At 41.7% G+C, this 17649-nt stretch overlaps 1 protein-coding gene across 1 annotated transcript in view; it reads left to right on the top strand.

Moving 5' to 3' along the window:
* The window catches only part of LGR4 (leucine rich repeat containing G protein-coupled receptor 4), a 77219-nt gene that overhangs the window by 37062 nt on the left and 22508 nt on the right, over positions 1-17649 (top strand). Inside the window, exons 3-4 of the mRNA XM_086472035.1 lie at positions 10974-11045; positions 12664-12735. Of these exons, the coding sequence (XP_086328161.1) occupies positions 10974-11045; positions 12664-12735 (144 nt within the window). The remainder of the gene's footprint in view (positions 1-10973; positions 11046-12663; positions 12736-17649) is intronic.

The raw sequence follows: 17649 nt of genomic DNA, 5'->3' as shown, positions 1-17649 counted from the left end.
TATCTGAGACACCCGCGCGAGACTGGCACATCTGATGCTGATGGGAGACTGATGGCTGCTTGGAATGGCGGTGGGGGCCAGGTGGAAGAGGACTTCTGAAATGACATTAAATGGCCGTGTTTAGGGAACTGACTCCCTCGCAAAGTATAAAATTTGTAGGTACAATCTGAGTTTTCGTACTTTGGAGATAGTGTCCTACCTGAGTGCTACTCGCAGGTATGAGCAAAGGGATTCCAGCTTGTCCGTGGGCAGAATGTGCCTGTTGGGTTATGTGTTCCACGTGCCCCTGTTCACAGCCTGGTTGTGTGTGTCACTGCATAGCACGCTTATCATATGTCTGTAGGATTCTTGCACTATTTATAAATGTTGTAAAAATTCTCCATCTCTGTGTAACTGATACCCATCTGGAAGTAATTTACAAATGATTGAAACAGCAATGGTCAGAGTCAGCGAGGAGCAGACCACCAAGGGTTTTGCCACAGCAGTTAATGAAGTGTATTCTCCAGAAAATGTTAACGTAAATATGCTGCAGCCCTGAACTTGATATGGAAACTAAAAATCCTTGAAGAACTTGGCCACAGTTTTCTAACCACACCTTAAAGTATTTATAGAAAGCTAGAAGAGGGAAATAGAGTTAGATAATGCAGTGTTTTTTAGAAAGCATAAACTATTTTCCAGTGTAAATTTTTAACTAGAAGAGCCTGGCTGTGCCATGTTTTGATGCTCTTCTAAACCGTTGCAGTTCCTTCTAATATTGAAAGCTATCTAAAGTAGTCTGAAGGATTTTAACTATATGATTTCCATTCACTGTATTTGTGAATGATCTGCTGGATTGATCAAAAAGGCACTGTCTCATCAGGGAAGGCAAAGCAAAACGGTTTTTATTCTTGGCCAGTTTTCCAGTCTGACTTCAGAAACTTGAACCACTCCACTAAAGGAAAAGTCTCCTTGACTTGACCTTTTAACCTTGTTTTGATTTCCACTCTTAACCCTTTAAAATGTTGTCATCTTATTTGCCCTGTGCTGGTGGGTAAGGTTTAGATGATAAGGTTTTGGCTGTCTGGCTGCTGATCCGTGTGGGAGGGGGTAGGGAGGCAGAGGACAGCAAGCTGTCCTGCTGTCTGTCTGTAGGTTGCCTGTGACACAAGTGCGTGGTTGTTCGAAGGGGAGCACTGGTCACCTCCCAGCAAGTCAGCCTTGGGGCAGGGCTCTGACCTTCTCCAGCAAGGGTTAGGGAGGATGCTCTCTGCTCTCTGACTGTTGTGGTTTTGAAGACCATATTGTGCTCAGGCCTACTGCAAGGAAAATAATCCCTCCTGAAAGCACCAACAGACAGCAGTGCTCGATTACATCCTGGGTGTATGCGGATGCCAAGGACTGTTTTGTTTCTGGTTTTTGTTCATGTGTGATATGAAACAGTCTCTCTTCTGTGACACTTACCTTCAGGGTTTTTTTTTTTTTCTATCGGTCAAGGGCAAAACTTTATTAAGGTTTTTATTTAATGGCTGGTGGAAATGATTAGGGAAATAAAGTGATAAAAGGAAGATTTAGATCAATAAAAGTTTTCTCTTTTCTGAAAGACAACGCTAATCTGCTTTTTGAGAGATTAATAAAGAGCAAGAGACAGCACATGTGCAACTCTTAATTTTTCAGGAGAAGAAATAGTACAGCTGAGCATTTGCTTGACTATTTAATTATATCCATGCTGATTACAGCATTAAGAGATCTTGCTTAAACATCTCAAACCCCTCTCCCCAACTCAGCCAGAGTCTCTGAACTTGGCTTTTAATTGACAAAAGTATATTTTAAGAACATAAGGATTAATTAAAATGCATACTGGCAGTGAAAATGAGGTATTTTTGCCATAAGGTTGTAATCAGGAAGTATCTGCAAGGGAAATGTCTAGTGTTATTTTTCCTCTTGACTGCAGCTGAAGATGACCACCTGGCTGAAATGTCACAGCTGCTTGCTTTTGTAGTATCTGTTTCAGTGTGTAATTTAGATGGTCCCCTTCCTTCTAATTTCTGCATCAGCACCAAGTTGTATTATCCTTGGGGAGGGAGGGGGAGTGTGTCTTTTTTATTACTTTGGTTTTATGAATAAGGCATGTCTTGGAGTGCAGCCAAGGCCACCAAAGCTGAGCTGTTAGTTTGTGATGCAGTGTCTTTCCTCACCTGGCTGTGGAGCATGTGGTGGAAGGAGGTTGTTTTTTGTCCTTCAGTACTAGGTCTTTTAAAGTAGTATTTTCCAGGTAGTATGCAAACACTGATGAGATCGCAATTCCTCTCCCTTTCATAAACACGAGTAGTCCCAGGATTTGTAGTGAGAGACTGGAGGCAAGAGGCTTGTTTCTAGTAGGAAAGATAAAGGTGAATCGTCACAACAAAAGTTGTCCTAATGCCTTGTGTTAGCTGACATGTGGTAACTGAGGCTGTGGTTAAACATCCTCTTGTGGAGTTAACTGATACGACTGAAGACTTTACTACCCCGTATCTGCCCATTCAGCCCCGCTAGCAGAGACTGAGGAACAAGCCGAGAGCTCCTTTCAGCTGCTTTGTTACAAAGGCAGCCAACGTAGACTTCCTCTGTTGGTGTTTCAAAAATAGCCAGTTGATGTTGGGGTGGAAGCCGGTGAGTGCTCTTCATCCATCTGCCAGCTCTGAATATTTGAACAGCTGGAGGAGGTAATCTCCTCAGTTGCTCCAGCTTGAATTCCGAGAGGTAAAGTTCTAATGAAGAAAATGCAAGGTGTAGGTTTCACGTGTGGTAGCAAGTTAAGAGCCTAAGCTTCGACTTGACCAGCTAGCATACATTAGAAACATTTGCTGCCTTGTGTGCACTGGAGCTTTAGAAAGTGTGTCGGCATGTTGTAACTTGCACCTTCAAATTCTAGTCAAGACAAACCTTTAGGCAAAGACTCCCAAGTAGAATTAACCACAGTCAGCTAAGATATTTTTAAACATCACCTACTTGGTCTGCGCTAGATACTAAATGATGTTTAAAAACATGTTGGCCAACCTGTGTTTAATTAATGTTTTCTTATCTACGCGAGTCCTGAATTGGTTTGATTCTGGATGAGTTTCAATCCTGCTGATACAAGAATAATATTTCTCTAGTTTAGGAGGTTCTTGCTGTGCTTCACAGTTGCGTATTTTCTTGTTTGTGGGGACAGATGCTAGTAGGTTGAGTAAATGCCATTGTTTTTAGATGATGAGGAAGTTTCTTTCCAGTTTCTGTTTCTACATGTTAATTTCGAAAGTTGGCATGGTTGTGTATAAGGATCCCAAGACTGATTATTCTGCTGCAAGTACCTTAAGAGGGAAAGGAAACTTTTTCCTTACCTGTCGTCTTCAAGTTTCAGCATTCAGCATTGTTTTCACGTGCGCACGCACACAGAGGCTGGCTTAGCTAAAGGGCCTGGAGGCTGAACTTTGCTGTGTTACGCTTCAAGATCTGTCTTACGAGCCTGAATTTATTATTCTGCCTGACTTGTCATGTTGGGGCTGTCTGAATGTATGAACCAGATAAGAAACTTCTGGGGGCCGAGTGGTGGCCTCAGAAGCTCTCTGGCTGGGTCTCGCCCGGTAGAGTCCCCCAAACAATGCTCGTACCATGCAGTCCACCGCCTTTTGGTTTCAGGAATTGGAGCGTGGGACAAAAGCTGTATATGTGCAAGCGAGCAGGTAGTTAGTTCCAGGCTCAAGCCTCAAGAAGAGTCGTATGTAGCTCTGCAAAAACCTTAGCTAGTCAGACAGAAAATCAAAAAAACCCCAAATCCTTTCTGTTGGTCATAAATGCATTATCCCCGTACTCTGAGAAAGTAATTGAGTGCATTCTGTCATCATAGTGTTGTGGTGTGACACTGTATGTTACCGTAAGAAGACATGGTGAGGAATTAAGTCTTTTTTAACCTCCTTTCCTCCCCTCCTCTTGGGTGGTTGTTTTTTGGTATATTTTTTGTGAGTACTGAGGTACTCTTGTCTAATTAGCATTGCCAGTTCTTACCCTGGCACAGAATAGTAACCAGTACTCATGTAAAGTTCTTTTCCTGCCCTTCCTGTATAAAAGTAAATTTCTAGGTGATTCTGATGAAATATTTGCTCTTTTTTTTTTTTTTTCAGCTGGGAGAAAGTTAACAGTTGACCTAAATCTGAAACAAAGAATCATATTGAAAATTATTCCCAGTTTCCTAAGGTCAGTCATTGTGGAGGTGAAGTGGTTAGAAAACTGGTAACAGAGGTTTAATTGCCAAATATATGTAGATTTAATCCACTTCCACATTTTGCAGTGCCACTTGCTAGATGCTTAGTCATTCAAAAGGTTCTGTGCCTGGAAAGCCAATAGATGCCAGGGCAAGAGACAGGCTGTATGGACAGATTGAAGCAACTTTGAGGATTTACTATCTCAACAGTGATTTTTTTTTTCACCCTCTCATGTCTAACCATCAACGTATTTCATGATCTTGGAAAACTTCTGAGCATCCAAATAGCACTATCTGCTAAAAGCACAAATCTGTAGTTGATTCCGTTGTTGCATCCCAGTTGATCAAAACCGAGCTTGGTTATTTTCATCTCTGTGTCTCTGCTTTACGGAGTGGGTAAGTGAAATGCATTTACAGCTAGGGAGGAGCACGTCGATGCTAGAGTTGCTCCTGGCAGTTCAGTGTAGCAGCCCATCTGCTGATCTGCATGGACATCAGAGAGCCCGTCTCCCTTGTGTGCCGCTCTCAGCACTGCCCTGCCATGAAGTGGTATCAAATCCACAGATCCCTCTCATAGCGTTGGAGTCCTCCGAGCTGGAGCTGTCAACCATAGATCCCCTCCTGCTTTCTCAGCAGCTGGCCCACTGCTATACAAGTCATTCCCATAGCACAGCTAGGTGCTCCCGATCTCTCAGCATCCACAGTGAAAAGGAGAAGTTAATGTTAGACGTGACTTTTTGAGGGTACAGGAATAAAACCCTGAACACCACCCAGCTTCCCTCTACTCTGCCACTGAAGCATTTGAATTTGGGTGTCACAGGGAGAAATGTGTCTGTGTTAGAAGGTTTGTGCAAACCTGTGGTTTTTTGCTGATGAATACTAGTTGGCACTACAAAGACAGCTTGCTTCAACAGCTCATATTGTGTAATAATTGTTTTAGGTTATACGTGTTTCCTTCAGCGCGTATGCGTTGTAGCCTGTGGGCTCTACTTCAAGAAGGTCTTGCCCAAATACAGATACTGCTTGCAAATTGAATGCTAGAGGATATTTTTGCATGGATGGGAATGCTTGTTTTCTTCAAAATCCATTATAATTTACTTTCCTGTTAACAAGAAAAAAAAAATACTATAAACATTCTTTGATAGTCCGTGAAAAGCAATATCATAGAGCCATACTTTATTTTGCAGTGGGTGCTGGTGACTCTTGCTGTCAATTTTAACAGTAGAACATATGGACAGACTTCAGACTTCTGGTCAATCGGTTTGATTTATTTAGACATTGTAGATTTTAGGCCAGGAATGCGTTTTGAAAACAAGCTATTACTGTGAAGTTCAGTATAACTTTGAGAAAGCTGTAAATGCTAGAAAGGAAAGGTTCAGTGTGAGAAGCGCCTGCTCAGCTGGCTAGAGATGGTGCAGTTTCAGCGCTAGTTGCAGTTACAGGCTTCCTTTTTCAGTCCTGCTGTGTCTTGGCTTACATCCTCACAATTTTATAGTAGTGGTTGAGGTTGTATAATACTGAAACTACTGCAAGAAAAGGAGAAGGGGACAAATGCGTTTTTCCATTAGCAGCAGCAGAATAAAGTATCCGTTTAGTTGTGCTAACTTGGCATGGAAGAATTGGGAGTGCTCTGTAGGTTATTGATTGGCTTCACAGCAGTGCAGCAGGCTGCAGCTGACAAAAGTCCCAAAGGGGCTGTTTGCTCATCAGAGATAAGCAAGGGAAGGTTTAGCCCAGTGATAACGGCTTCCATTGACCATCCTGTCCCCTTCTGCAGCTGCCCAGCTTGGGTAGAGGCTGTCTGCACAGGCGCCAGGCAGGGGCGCTCTGCACGGGGGAAGCAGCGAGCCCCTGGTACTGCCCTGCAAATGTCTGTACCTCTTGTCTAAAGGTTCGAACTTTGAATAAATTGTAGCACGTGACTCTGTGTCATCTGTTAAGAAAACTGAATTATGTTCCAAAGTGGCTGCTTTTCTGGAATAAGTGGAACCCGAAGCTCTTTTCTTAAGTTTGAGAAAATTTAATCCGTGATACCCAGCAAGTTTGTCTGTAAGGCATTTTCAAAGGTTACTTCTGTGGCAGGAGAACATGAAGTAAAATTCAAGTTTGTGTGGGAAACACAAGGAACCCTGAAAAAGTTGATGTTAGGGACAGGCATGTGAGGATGGCAGAACAGTTTGATGTAGGACAGCAAAAAAGTAAAGAAATTGCAGAAGTGCAAGTGGGGAAACAGTGGAGTATTTTCCAGTGGGATGAAAATAGTTAAGTAAAAGTTGGAGAGCTAAAAGGAGATGTTGAGTGGGCAGAGGGGCAGTGATGGGTGGTCTGTAAGGGAAGTGGAAGGTTCAGCCTTGACTAGATCTTGAATTAGGAGTCTTGGGTCTTATCAGAAAGCAGCTAATGTAGAAATAAAAATAATAAATCAGGTCATTTATTATGACATGTCAGGATTGCAGTCTGTGTGAATTTTCAGTGAGGAACTAAGATTACAGTTGATCCATGGAAAATGTAGCTGATGTATTGTTATCAGAGACAAGATGGACAGGTAAGGTTAGGAGGATCCCCGAATACCACCAACAGGAGAGAGGAAAAAAACCCCAAAACCCCACATCACAGCAAAACACACTTTGTGTATTTGCATGAGATCTTCAGAAGGACAGAAGGAGACCTAATTATTTGTTCAAGTAACCTGAGGTTCACCACCATCTGGGATACAAGACAAGCAGAAAGGTTTCCAAGAAGCTTACATTGCATCCTGTCAAAATGAGAGTGATGGTTTTAATCGTTAGAGACAAAAATGTATCCCTGGGACATCCTCCCTGATTTTGGAGTGACACCAGTGATTAACTTGGCGTGGTTGACATACGGCCGAGTTGCCAGACTCATAATTGCAGAAGTTTTAATTTCCCAAAAGAGAGAAAACAGTCTTTGCTGCTTTCAGAAGAGTCTCAGTGCAAGAAGCTATGCTTGCTCTGTACTCTGGGAATGAGATACCGTGGAAGGTTTTTCCCCAGCCAGATTGTGTCCTGATTTCTGTAGTAACAACAAGGTGTCCTCTACATCTGGAGATCATTTACTGTGTCACTTAAAATAATGATTAGAGGGTATTGCTCACCTGTGTATGACAGGATAGCAGAAGTATTTTGTCCTTCAAATGTCCTACCCTGTTATACTGCTGTGCTGAAATTGACTTTGTCTGTTTGAATTTGTTCAAATTGGCAGAAATTTTGTCCCATTAAAACACTTGATTATAATTTGTATTTTTTAATGTAGAAATAGAGGACTACAGTGTGGCCTGTAGCACAGCAGGGCACTTTAAAATCATCCATTAAATTACATCTTTATTGTCTTCGTGGACGAATCTGGTTTGCAGTCCTCTGCCTTTTGGAGGAAGAGCTCTAATGGTGATGTGCCTTGACTCAGTAACAACAGGTGGACTTTCAGACCAAGCCTCTCAGATGCTTCCCGCCTGAAGGGAAGGATGGGTGCTACGCTCTCGATAGGGTAAATGTCAGGCTGCCTTCAGGTACTGCTTCATGGCAGTGTGACGTTGTGCCACTGTAGAGAAGGTTCCAGGGGTGGTCCCAAGCCAGTTTATTGACTCTTGCTGGAGGTAGATGAAGGTTGCTTCATTTCTGTTGTGTTAGAGTTTGGGGCTTGGTAAAGTTGGGATTTTACTTAGCCCATTTACTGTGTGGTTGAGAGAAAATAAAACAGAGGTGCTTTCTAAATATTTAGTTGTTTTAAACATTATATTTGAAAATCTGAACGTTGTTTTTGGGACATGCTGGAAGGATATAGTATGTGGAAAACCTGACTGGATGATTTCAGTCATGTCTTAATTTATATGCTGTACGTGTGCTGTATTTTATGCTATTAATTTTTTGTTTCTCTTTACAATTAACCTGATTATGTAAAGAGAAATCTTTCCACCCTCCCAGCTGCTGCATGCTGCAGCAGAGGGAAGCGTGTTGAGAGCGGTGTATGATATGTGGTCTTTGCCTGCTGGAGAGCTGCAGCTGAAACCTCCTAACGAGCAGCAACGCTCCCCAAGGCTAGGACGTGAATGATAAATGTATATTTGGCAATCTGATTAGTAGAGCCTTGCACACTTGGCTAGTTGTATCCTGTTTCCTGGAAGATCGCCAGATGGAGGAGAAACGGAAATGTAATGAATTGCGAGGTTTTTTTTCTGTTGGTTGCAAAAAGGCTGAATAAACAGGAGTTGCCTTGAGGTAGGCGAAGTCTTGCTATTTGAAGTCGTGCAAGCCTTGCTCTGGCTCAGCTGTATTTTGTTTCTAGTGCTATGTAGGGTGTGTTAGTGACACTCAGTGAGATCGGGGGAGGCTGTTCAACTGGCTTGGTTTTAGCTTTTTTAGAACAAATCGTAATTCCCCAACCTCTTCGGGGTGGGGGGAGAAGTTACAGCTCATGCCTGAAGAGCTGCACACCAGCCCAATTAACGGGGAACCTCTGCAGAGCTGCAGCCAGACCTGCCTGACACACATTGACCAGGGCTGCTGCTTCTTGAAGCGTGTGGTAGGTAATCAACGTCAACCAGTAGTGTTTGAGTGCCAAAACAATTTGGTGCCGTAGCCTCAATTAAAGTTCGCTTGATTTAAGGATTTATATTTTGATGTTTTGAACACTTTTTAAAATAAACATGAACATATGTTTTGCAGATCACTGGCTCTCTGGTGTGGAGACCCAGCATGTTTCATCAATATTTCTTTCTGTTTACAGTGAACTTAGGAAATTGTTAAAAAGCAAGCCATGAAATATTGCAAACCTCCCTCCGTGTCCCACCAGATAAAGTTAATACTGTTGATTTGGGCAGGTACTGACAACAAAATGAATTTTAGAGGAGTGTTTAGCTCCATCTGGAATTTTTCATTTGTGTTAAAAATTCAAAGTATTTGAAAAATCGCGTCACCTCTGAAATACTGAGGTTGTTTGGAGACAGGAGATTTCAAAAATAAGTATACTTTCATTCTTTTCACTTTTCTTCTTGTTTCAGAGTTGTCTGGCTATATACAAGCCAGGCAGACAAACTTTTCTCAGCACTCAAGAGATGTCGTTTGTTAGGGGTTTTTTTAAGATGGAAGAGCCTGAGATTTAAGCATGCTTGTAGTGATGTCAGAGCCGTGGCTATGACAGTTGGGGTGTGCATGAGAATACAAGGACTGAATACCAAGGTCTACTTTAACAAATGATACTAACACAGTTTTCTAAAATCGGGCAGTATCTGCTGCTGCTGTCACATTCCTGTTCATGAGAAGCTATCCCCTTCTCCCTTGGTCTATAAATAAAACCATCTACCTTTGACAAATGGACTTGGTAAGCATAACTAGGATCCTCTCTATCAGACAGCATTTACTAAGTCATTAATTCTGTTGCAAGCGGATTTATGTAGGCATCAGATGCTTTGGATCATCTCTTTCATATAGCAGAAGTAGAGACTAAGATAAAAATGTAATAAAGTTGCTATACTCTGGCAAGCTGATACTTAGGTGATGCTCTGATTTCCTTCATTTGCCTCTTTGAAATGCTATTTTCCCCTTAGTGTGGCTGGCTTGCTTCACAGTGCGCTGTAACAGCGGAGGTGGGTTTTGACGGTCTGTAACCCTTGTTAAAGCACATTGACTGTTCTTTTATTATTAACACTTACTGCATTGTACATAGCATTTCCACCCTATAATTTCATTGTACAACCTCCAGGATTGCTTTTGCTTAGCTTGGATAGGAAACCAAGTCTGAAAGCAAATACTTTGGCTGAAATGAAGGCAGCTATGGATTACCAGGTGTTCTGCATTACTGTCTTTTCCCCTTAATAAAATACCTCGTGTCACAACTATTAGCAGCTCCGCAAAGGTTGGACCACACAGGGTCTGCTGGTCAGGATAGAGTAAAAAGGTTGAAGAAAACAAGGAGTGGGGGGAAGGGGGAGTGAGCTATCTGAAAGCAGCTGTTTTGGCTGTTGTTTCTGCTTTCCTGCTTTGTGTTCTGCCGCGTCTCCTGTATTTAGTACTTTTAATATCACGGTGGTTTTCACAATTTACTTTGTGTTAGTGTCTAGCAGTCCAAGTTTGAAACTGGCCACATCTTGAGAGAGAGTGAGTACAGCTGAGGATCCTGTTCCCTTTCTCCCTCCCCAAAACAGTTTTCTTTCCTGAAAAGTTTGTCCAAATAACTGACCAAAAAGATGAAGTATTACCGAGATTACATCTCTGTAATGTCAGCAGGCATCCTGTCAGTGTCAGCACTGTGAACGTACTGCCTGCTCGCAAATACCACCTTCACATTTGGGATTCTCATAGAAACTTTTCTCTGCCTTGCACTAGTATCTAGCTATTTGTACTGAACTGCATAGTTTCTTTAGAAACTGCTGTATAGATTAAAAACATATGGATACCAGAGCATGTGTTTCAGCAAAGGCATGCTGGAAGCTGGAGGATCATGCTAATAGCTGGTAAATGCACTTTTCAAACCTAGTGCCCTAAGAAGATAGATTCTTTATCGTTCTGGGGTGTGGTTTTTTCCCCTAGCGTGTTTGCAAAAGTGTATCCGTGAGGCTGAGCAATGCATTCTTGTCATTGGAAATGTGCAGTGACTAAACGAACTGTTGGGAACTTGGAAGATCATGAATATGGCATAATGGAATGTAAAATGCATAATTGCTTGCAAGATTTGATGTATTGGTGATTTTCCTTGTTAGATGGTTGTAGAAGTACTGTATTTTGTGACTGAAATTATTATTGCAATTTTTTTCCAGGCGACTGGCTGGCAATGACCTTTCTTTTATCCATCCAAAGGCCTTGTCTGGGTTGAAAGAACTCAAAGTTCTGTAAGTAATCAGGTTTTAGAGCTTCATGACTAGCTGTATGCTTTCTTCGTGCACAGCCAGCCTGTTTACTGGTAGGCTGGAGGGAATTTTTTTTGTCCCCATCCCACCCCCCCCACCCCCCCCCCTCCCAAGATCATAGCTCTCCTACTTTTTTACTACTTTTTTTTTTTTAACAAAGCCTGCTGTAACTGGTGAAGATGAGCAGTGAACTTGACTGAACTCTAATGGCTGCATTTGATTAGAACACTACTTGCTTCTGAAGTATATCATGTAGCAAAGAATGCTAAGGAAAAATCCTAAAAAGGACACAAAGCTTTTTGTTCTTCTCTACCCCCTCAGCTTACTCTGTCAGGTGCCCTGGCATTGTCAGGTAGTATTAGGACTTACAGAGATTTAAAATGCTGTTTGACCTTTGAATAGTCTCCTGCCACTGACAGAAATAATTTCTATAGTTTGGTGCTTCTTTAGGTGAAAATCACTTACTAGTAGAAAAAAAGTTTTATTAAAAAAAAAAATAGAATCATGTCCCCTGTTTCCCATATCTTGTTTTCCTTTCTGACATAAGAATATTAATTTCAATTGCCTTTTCCATAGCTAAGGATAAAAAGAGCTTTCTGTTGTTTACATTTTTAAAAACCTATATCCAGAAATTGTAGCGTTTATGCTGATGTAAATATTTCCAATTGCTAGTAGGTTAATAGATAGTTAATTAAACAGATATTTAGAAAAAAAATGGTGGAAAAGGACCCTGAGTTTGTAAAGAAAGAGGCATAAACAGCATAAGCAGGGTACAGTTTAGGAAACTGTCCATCTGCAATACCACTTAATATGATGTTTTGTAAACTGAATGCAGAGTGTCAAGGCTCTTGAAGGTATCTCCATCAGGATACTCAGCACTGGAGGTGCTGTTCTTGAAAAAATTGGGACTTGGATTTTAATTAACAATTAACTTGTCCACTTGCGTTTTACCCCAGTGTGCACCAAAATCTAGTAAGACTTTATAATGTGTGAAATCTCAGTTATTTACATTCTCCTTATAAAAGAACTTGTGCGATAATACGTTGTCCCATAAGAGAAGTTCTTAAAAAAACCCCAGTATAACTTAATTCAGCTTGGCTCTACTTTCGTTCTGTGTCTCTTTAATGTTGTGCCCAGAGGTGCTTTGTTGTGAACACACTTTGTAAATTAGATTGTTAATGCACTGTGTATTGATGCGGCTTTAGGAAAAATTAGAGGTTTGTGTATTTTGTAGTATGTATAGGATGGTTTCACAAGAAATAATAAAATATCATTCATTGTAGCAAATTTGTACTAGTGTTAAGTTGTTCAGCCTCTCCAGTGAGCTCCCAGGGGACTTTCAGTGTATTATGTCAGAGGCTTGTTCTCTGCAAATTAATGCAGTTAATTAATATGTTGTAAATAAAACTGAAATGGACCTGAACCGAAATTCTTGTCTCATCTTTGCCTTTGGGTATCTGGTCTTGATAATTCCACGTGCATTTATGTGTCACTGGAGACCTGTGAAACAGTAACAGGACCGTGGGCTCTTTTGTCACCTCTACTGTTGGTAAAGGTTATTGTCAAAATTCTGCTTTACTAACACAGTGGATTTTTACAGAACCCTCCAGAACAACCAGCTGAAGACTGTACCTAATGAGGCCATCAGAGGATTAAGCGGTTTACAGTCCTTGTAAGTTGCTTTTGTTCTTGTGTTGTTCCACTTTCAGTTACTTCGTACACATTTGCTTCATTCTGTAGAGTTTTGAAGTATAGTCATGTATGTGTAATAACGTACCTGGACTTTCTGATACTGCAATTTCAACCGGAGCAAAGTTTCCCAAGTAAAGTTCATGGGGAATTTTGTCATCTGTGGTGGGGTGACCCCAAACTCTTTCAAAATCCAAACGCAGGTACAAGACTGCTGTATAAATGCAGTGGTGGTGGAGTTAAACATTTGTCATCCTTCTTGTATGTCCCGAGGTGTTTAAGCAATTTTAAAATGTTGTGCAAAAATGAATCATGCCCAAGTCTTTTGTATCCGGAGGAGGAAAAGGGGTTTCTGGGAAGGAGTATTGCTTGAGACACGCATAGTATTGGTTTTACTGGAAGGTGTTGAAATCACACAGACAGTTATGAACACCTCAGCCATTATTGCTTGTTGCTCATAAGATATTTCATAGGTGCTTATACTACCTCATGGCTTATTATGTTTTATAAAGCATCTTAATCAGACCTTAATAGTTAGTTACAGCTCTCTAGGTGGTAGATGCTTATCGCTGGTGAGGAGGCGGTGGGGGGAAGGGCTTCAGAATTTTTCCTGCTTTCTGCTTACCTACGGAGAGAGGGGGCAGGTAATCTATTTCTTCTGTGCCAAAATTCAGGTTTCTGGCCTAAGATCCTGTTTCTTTCAGTATTGCATCAGATTATGGAATAATTTTGCAAAAAAAAAAAAAATTAGTTTTGCAAAATATCTTTGCAAACTAGTGCTCAACTTCTGCAGAGGTGCTTTCTGCATTCCCTAAACTGGGATCTTGGCCGCTTACCTTCTCCCAGCTGCTCAGGTATTCCCGCCTTTTCCTCCTGAAGAAAGCACGGTGCGCAGCACCGGGCGGAATAAGGCTGGCGGCCGATGATCCCGCCGGGGAGCAGGAGCCTGGGCCGGGCAGGGCTGTGCCACCTCCCAGCGCAGCCACGGACCCGCTGCGGCGGGGCGGCGTGCCAGCGAGGGTCTGCTGCGCCCGACGGCGAGCGCGGGGGGCCCGCGGCTCACAGCGGGAGCGAGCAGCGAGTTCGGGTGCCGTGGGTTGGCCCGGGCTTTGCCAGGCGCTGGGATCCGCGAGTGGGACAGATCCAGGTTCCCGTGGGCAGGCATTTTGTGACCTCGGTGGCCGTGTTTGCCTCTTGTTTTAGTTGCGCGTGTGGGAGAGAGGACACGTCGGTCTGAGGGCCGCAGGCTGCTTTGTGCGGATACTACGCGTCGTAGAAAGTCCTGCAAATTATGTGATGTGAATAACCCTTTAGTAATTATTAAAAAAAAAAAAACCAAACCCAAAACGGAACTCCTTCCTGGCTTCCAGCATTTCTGTGATGCAGAAAAAAACAAACAAACAAACAAAAAAACCCAAAAAAACCCCTACTTTAGTAAATACTTTTGTTGTTTACAAATCATCCATGTAATTTTTGATGACCGTGCTTTTTTTCTCTACTTACTTACAGTAATGTTTGTTCTCTAATTAATGTATAATAATAATGAATGTATAAATTAAGCCAACATCTCTATTTTTAAAATTTACATTTTTTTATATGATTGGAAAGATGATGAAGTTAGAGCCATTAAAAAAAACCCCAGACATTTTAGTTGAAAAAATCATGGAATGATTATGTAATATTGTATAATGTAACCAGCATAATCGCTTGACATAACATCATGGTAATTAAAATATAATAGTAGCATTTAAAGTGTGGTGAGGTTTTGCTTTCTGGGAGCTTCATTGTTCATGGGCACATGATAAACTGTATCAATTTTAGGAAAGTGAAAAAGGAGGAAATTGAGTTAATAAGTAGCAAGCTACTTGTTACTTATTTTTCTGCGGAAAACCAAATGGGAGACTTCAGCATAGCTGTTAGAAATACGGTGGGCAATCACTGTCTGGAAGTCTGTGTCAGAAGCTTAGGAGGGTACTTATTATTATTTTTTTTCTTCTGTTGATGTGGATCAGGCTTTGGGTTGTCCCCCTCTCTGTTCCTGAGAAGGTTATCTGTCTGCTTTGCAAGATCACCGTAATTTGTTAGAATTGGCAGCAATTTGAGAATAGATTGGTTTTTGAGACAAGTGTGGTAAGAAATGTAAAGCATTTTTTCTATCTAATTTGTTTACTTCACCAGAATGCACTTCGGTCACTTCAATGAATTTCAGGAAAACTTTTAGTTTATTGTATCACTCATAAAATTGCAGTGTAATTATGCATATCCCCTACTAATGTGAGGAACACCTTCTGGCAAAGGAATGTAGAACTGGTCCTCTGAATTTTGTGTGTGAGCATGGAAGCGTAAGTGTCAGCATGCTGCTTTATTAATTTAAAAAAAAAAAAAAGAAAGAAAAATTATTCCCCCCTAAGGAATTTGTGTCAAAAATGGATTTAAAGCTCCTGAGCTGCTGTGACCTTTTTCTAAAACAAATAACTCTTTGCAGAATATATGTTAGAAAAGCTGCTTCTACCTTTTTAATGTATAATTTCCATCCAAAACCTGCAAGTTTAAACATCACTTAACTGACTCTCTTTTGGCAGTTTCCCAGTTTGCTCTGAAGTAGGCTTTAGGGGGATTTTTTTTTTCTTGGTGAAGACACAAATTACTTGCTCATAAAACTTTATAGTATATTGATAATCGCTTGGTTTGCAACGCCTGTAGAACTATGCAATTTCTCTCTTAATGTGTTCCAATTTCTAGCTGCGTAGGAAGACTGTTGCCACACTGTATGTATTAACAAGCCCAGTAAACATACCTGGGTGGAAATAAAGATGATGGTTACAGGAGCTTCATGATCTCTAATGTTTATATTATAGGTGGCAAGTAGCCAGCCTGGTTCAGAATTCTAAAGGACAGCTCTTTATTTTCTGTTTATGTTGGGTATTTTTCCAGCTCCGGCCTCTGAAAAAGAGTTAAATAAAGTACTTATTTATGGAGGTGAAATTTAGCAAAATAAGAGTTTTACTGAGTGGAAACTCGCTGTCTAGCACCCCAGAAAAGTTTATCTGGCAGAATGTATTCTCACATTGCAAGACACAGTGATATCTAGGACCATGGGACTGCACTACTGAAACAGAAGGCATTAGTTGCCCAGCTTGTGCCCGTGGCTTCTGGTAGCAGAAAAACCTGACTGATAAGGAGCTTCAGAAATATGGTCTTGACACCTTTTAATTACTGCAAAGCATCAACAGTGTATTTTTGTTATCACAAGGTAATGGAGTGGTGTACTTTGTACTTTAGATCTGGAAATGGGGTTGGTGAGGTTTATTGGCGATCCAAGGGTCCTATGGAGAGCCAGAGGTAGTAAAGGGGTGTGCTGCTCCAGCAGTGTGTGCAGAGCCTGAAAGGGCTGGGAAGCCACTTCAGAGGGTCACTTCTTTAAGTGCCTTAGCGTGTTCGATTGCAATGACTTCTGTTGGTAACACTGCTTATTCTGAGCTTTGACCAGAATGTGGGGATTTGTAAAATGGTGCTGTCAACTACAGCAACTTCTAGGATTGCTCTAATTCAGCCCAGAAACCCAGCTAGCACAGAATATTCTAGTAGAGTCCTCAGTGTGTGATGAATCCTGGAACTATGTCATTTACACAAAGACTTTCAGATGCTTTGGAAAGAACTGTGTTCTGTTTAAACTCTTAAAAAACCAAACCAAACACAAAACCCCACCCAATTGCTGCTAATTTTACTGGGCATTTGCCATCAAATCCAGGAGTCATTTTTGAAAGCTTGTCAGTAGGTGCTAACGTATCGGAGGTGATTTATTGTAATTGTAGTTCAGGAATGGCCACGTTACTGTCCCCACACGTGTGCGCACATGCCCACTTGCAGGCAATATTAGAGCGTTCTGCAGCAGTAGTTCAAAGCACTGCAGCTATGCTGTGATGCCAGATTCCCAAATTGTGGTTGTTGGGATTGTGCCAGTGTGGTACTGATAGCTCCTGCGCTCTTTAGGTGGGTGTTGACCTGAGCTGCAGGGTAAGTGTCTTCGTGTGTGTGGTCAGCAGTAAGATTCTGCAGTACCCAGCAGCAGTTCTGGCTCCCTAGCCTGGTCTGCGTGCAGGATCATAACCAGTTTTGCAGTCTGCCTTCCTATCTCAGAGGGCTGGAGCAGGCTTGAGGCAGGAGGCATGAACATGGCAAACTGGAATGTGGTTGTGTTTTCTGGGAGAGGGAATCAGCTTGGCCCAGGCAGGAAAGACTGGGGTCCTACTGCGGGATCGGAAGAAATGAGAGCAGGATCTTGCTTTGCAGGGTAAAGGTGTGCGGTAAAGGGGTGGGGACAGAGCCTGGAGGTGTATTTCAGTCAGTCAGGACACCTTTAAAATGTCAGACACATATCTGCTACAGCCTTGCACCTCTAGCTTTTTCTTATTTTAGGAAGATTCTTTATACCGATGAAATTACATGTGTATTTATCAAAAAACCCAACACTCAAATCAAATCTAGAAACGTTCTGCTGGTACCATGGTGAAACCACACAGCTTTAAGCGGTAGTTCATGTTGGTGACAGTTTTGGTAACATAAACATAGGACAGGGGCATCCGTAAGGAAAGTCTTGTCTGGGAGGCTGTGGAAGATCATAGAATCATTTTGGTTGGAAAAGACCTTTAGGATCATCAGGTCCAACCATTATTCTAACACTACCAAGCCCACCACTAAACTATGTCCCTGAGCACCACGTCGATACGTCTTTTGGTTAACAACAATGATTAGATGAAGTTAAGAAGCATTATCTGGTCTTACAGGTAGTATGCACCTTTAACAGTGGCAGGTGGTTTTTCAACTAACCAACTTCTAATGAGTTGTCTTCAGAGGTTTTTTAGTTTCCTGCTTTGCTGTTATTAAAGGGTTGAAG

Source organism: Leptosomus discolor, chromosome 12 (assembly GCF_034619465.1).
Source record: "Leptosomus discolor isolate bLepDis1 chromosome 12, bLepDis1.hap2, whole genome shotgun sequence".
NCBI classification, from domain to species: domain Eukaryota; kingdom Metazoa; phylum Chordata; class Aves; order Leptosomiformes; family Leptosomidae; genus Leptosomus; species Leptosomus discolor.
Note: the sequence above shows the minus strand (reverse complement) of the source record. Positions and strands in the feature narration are given on the sequence as shown.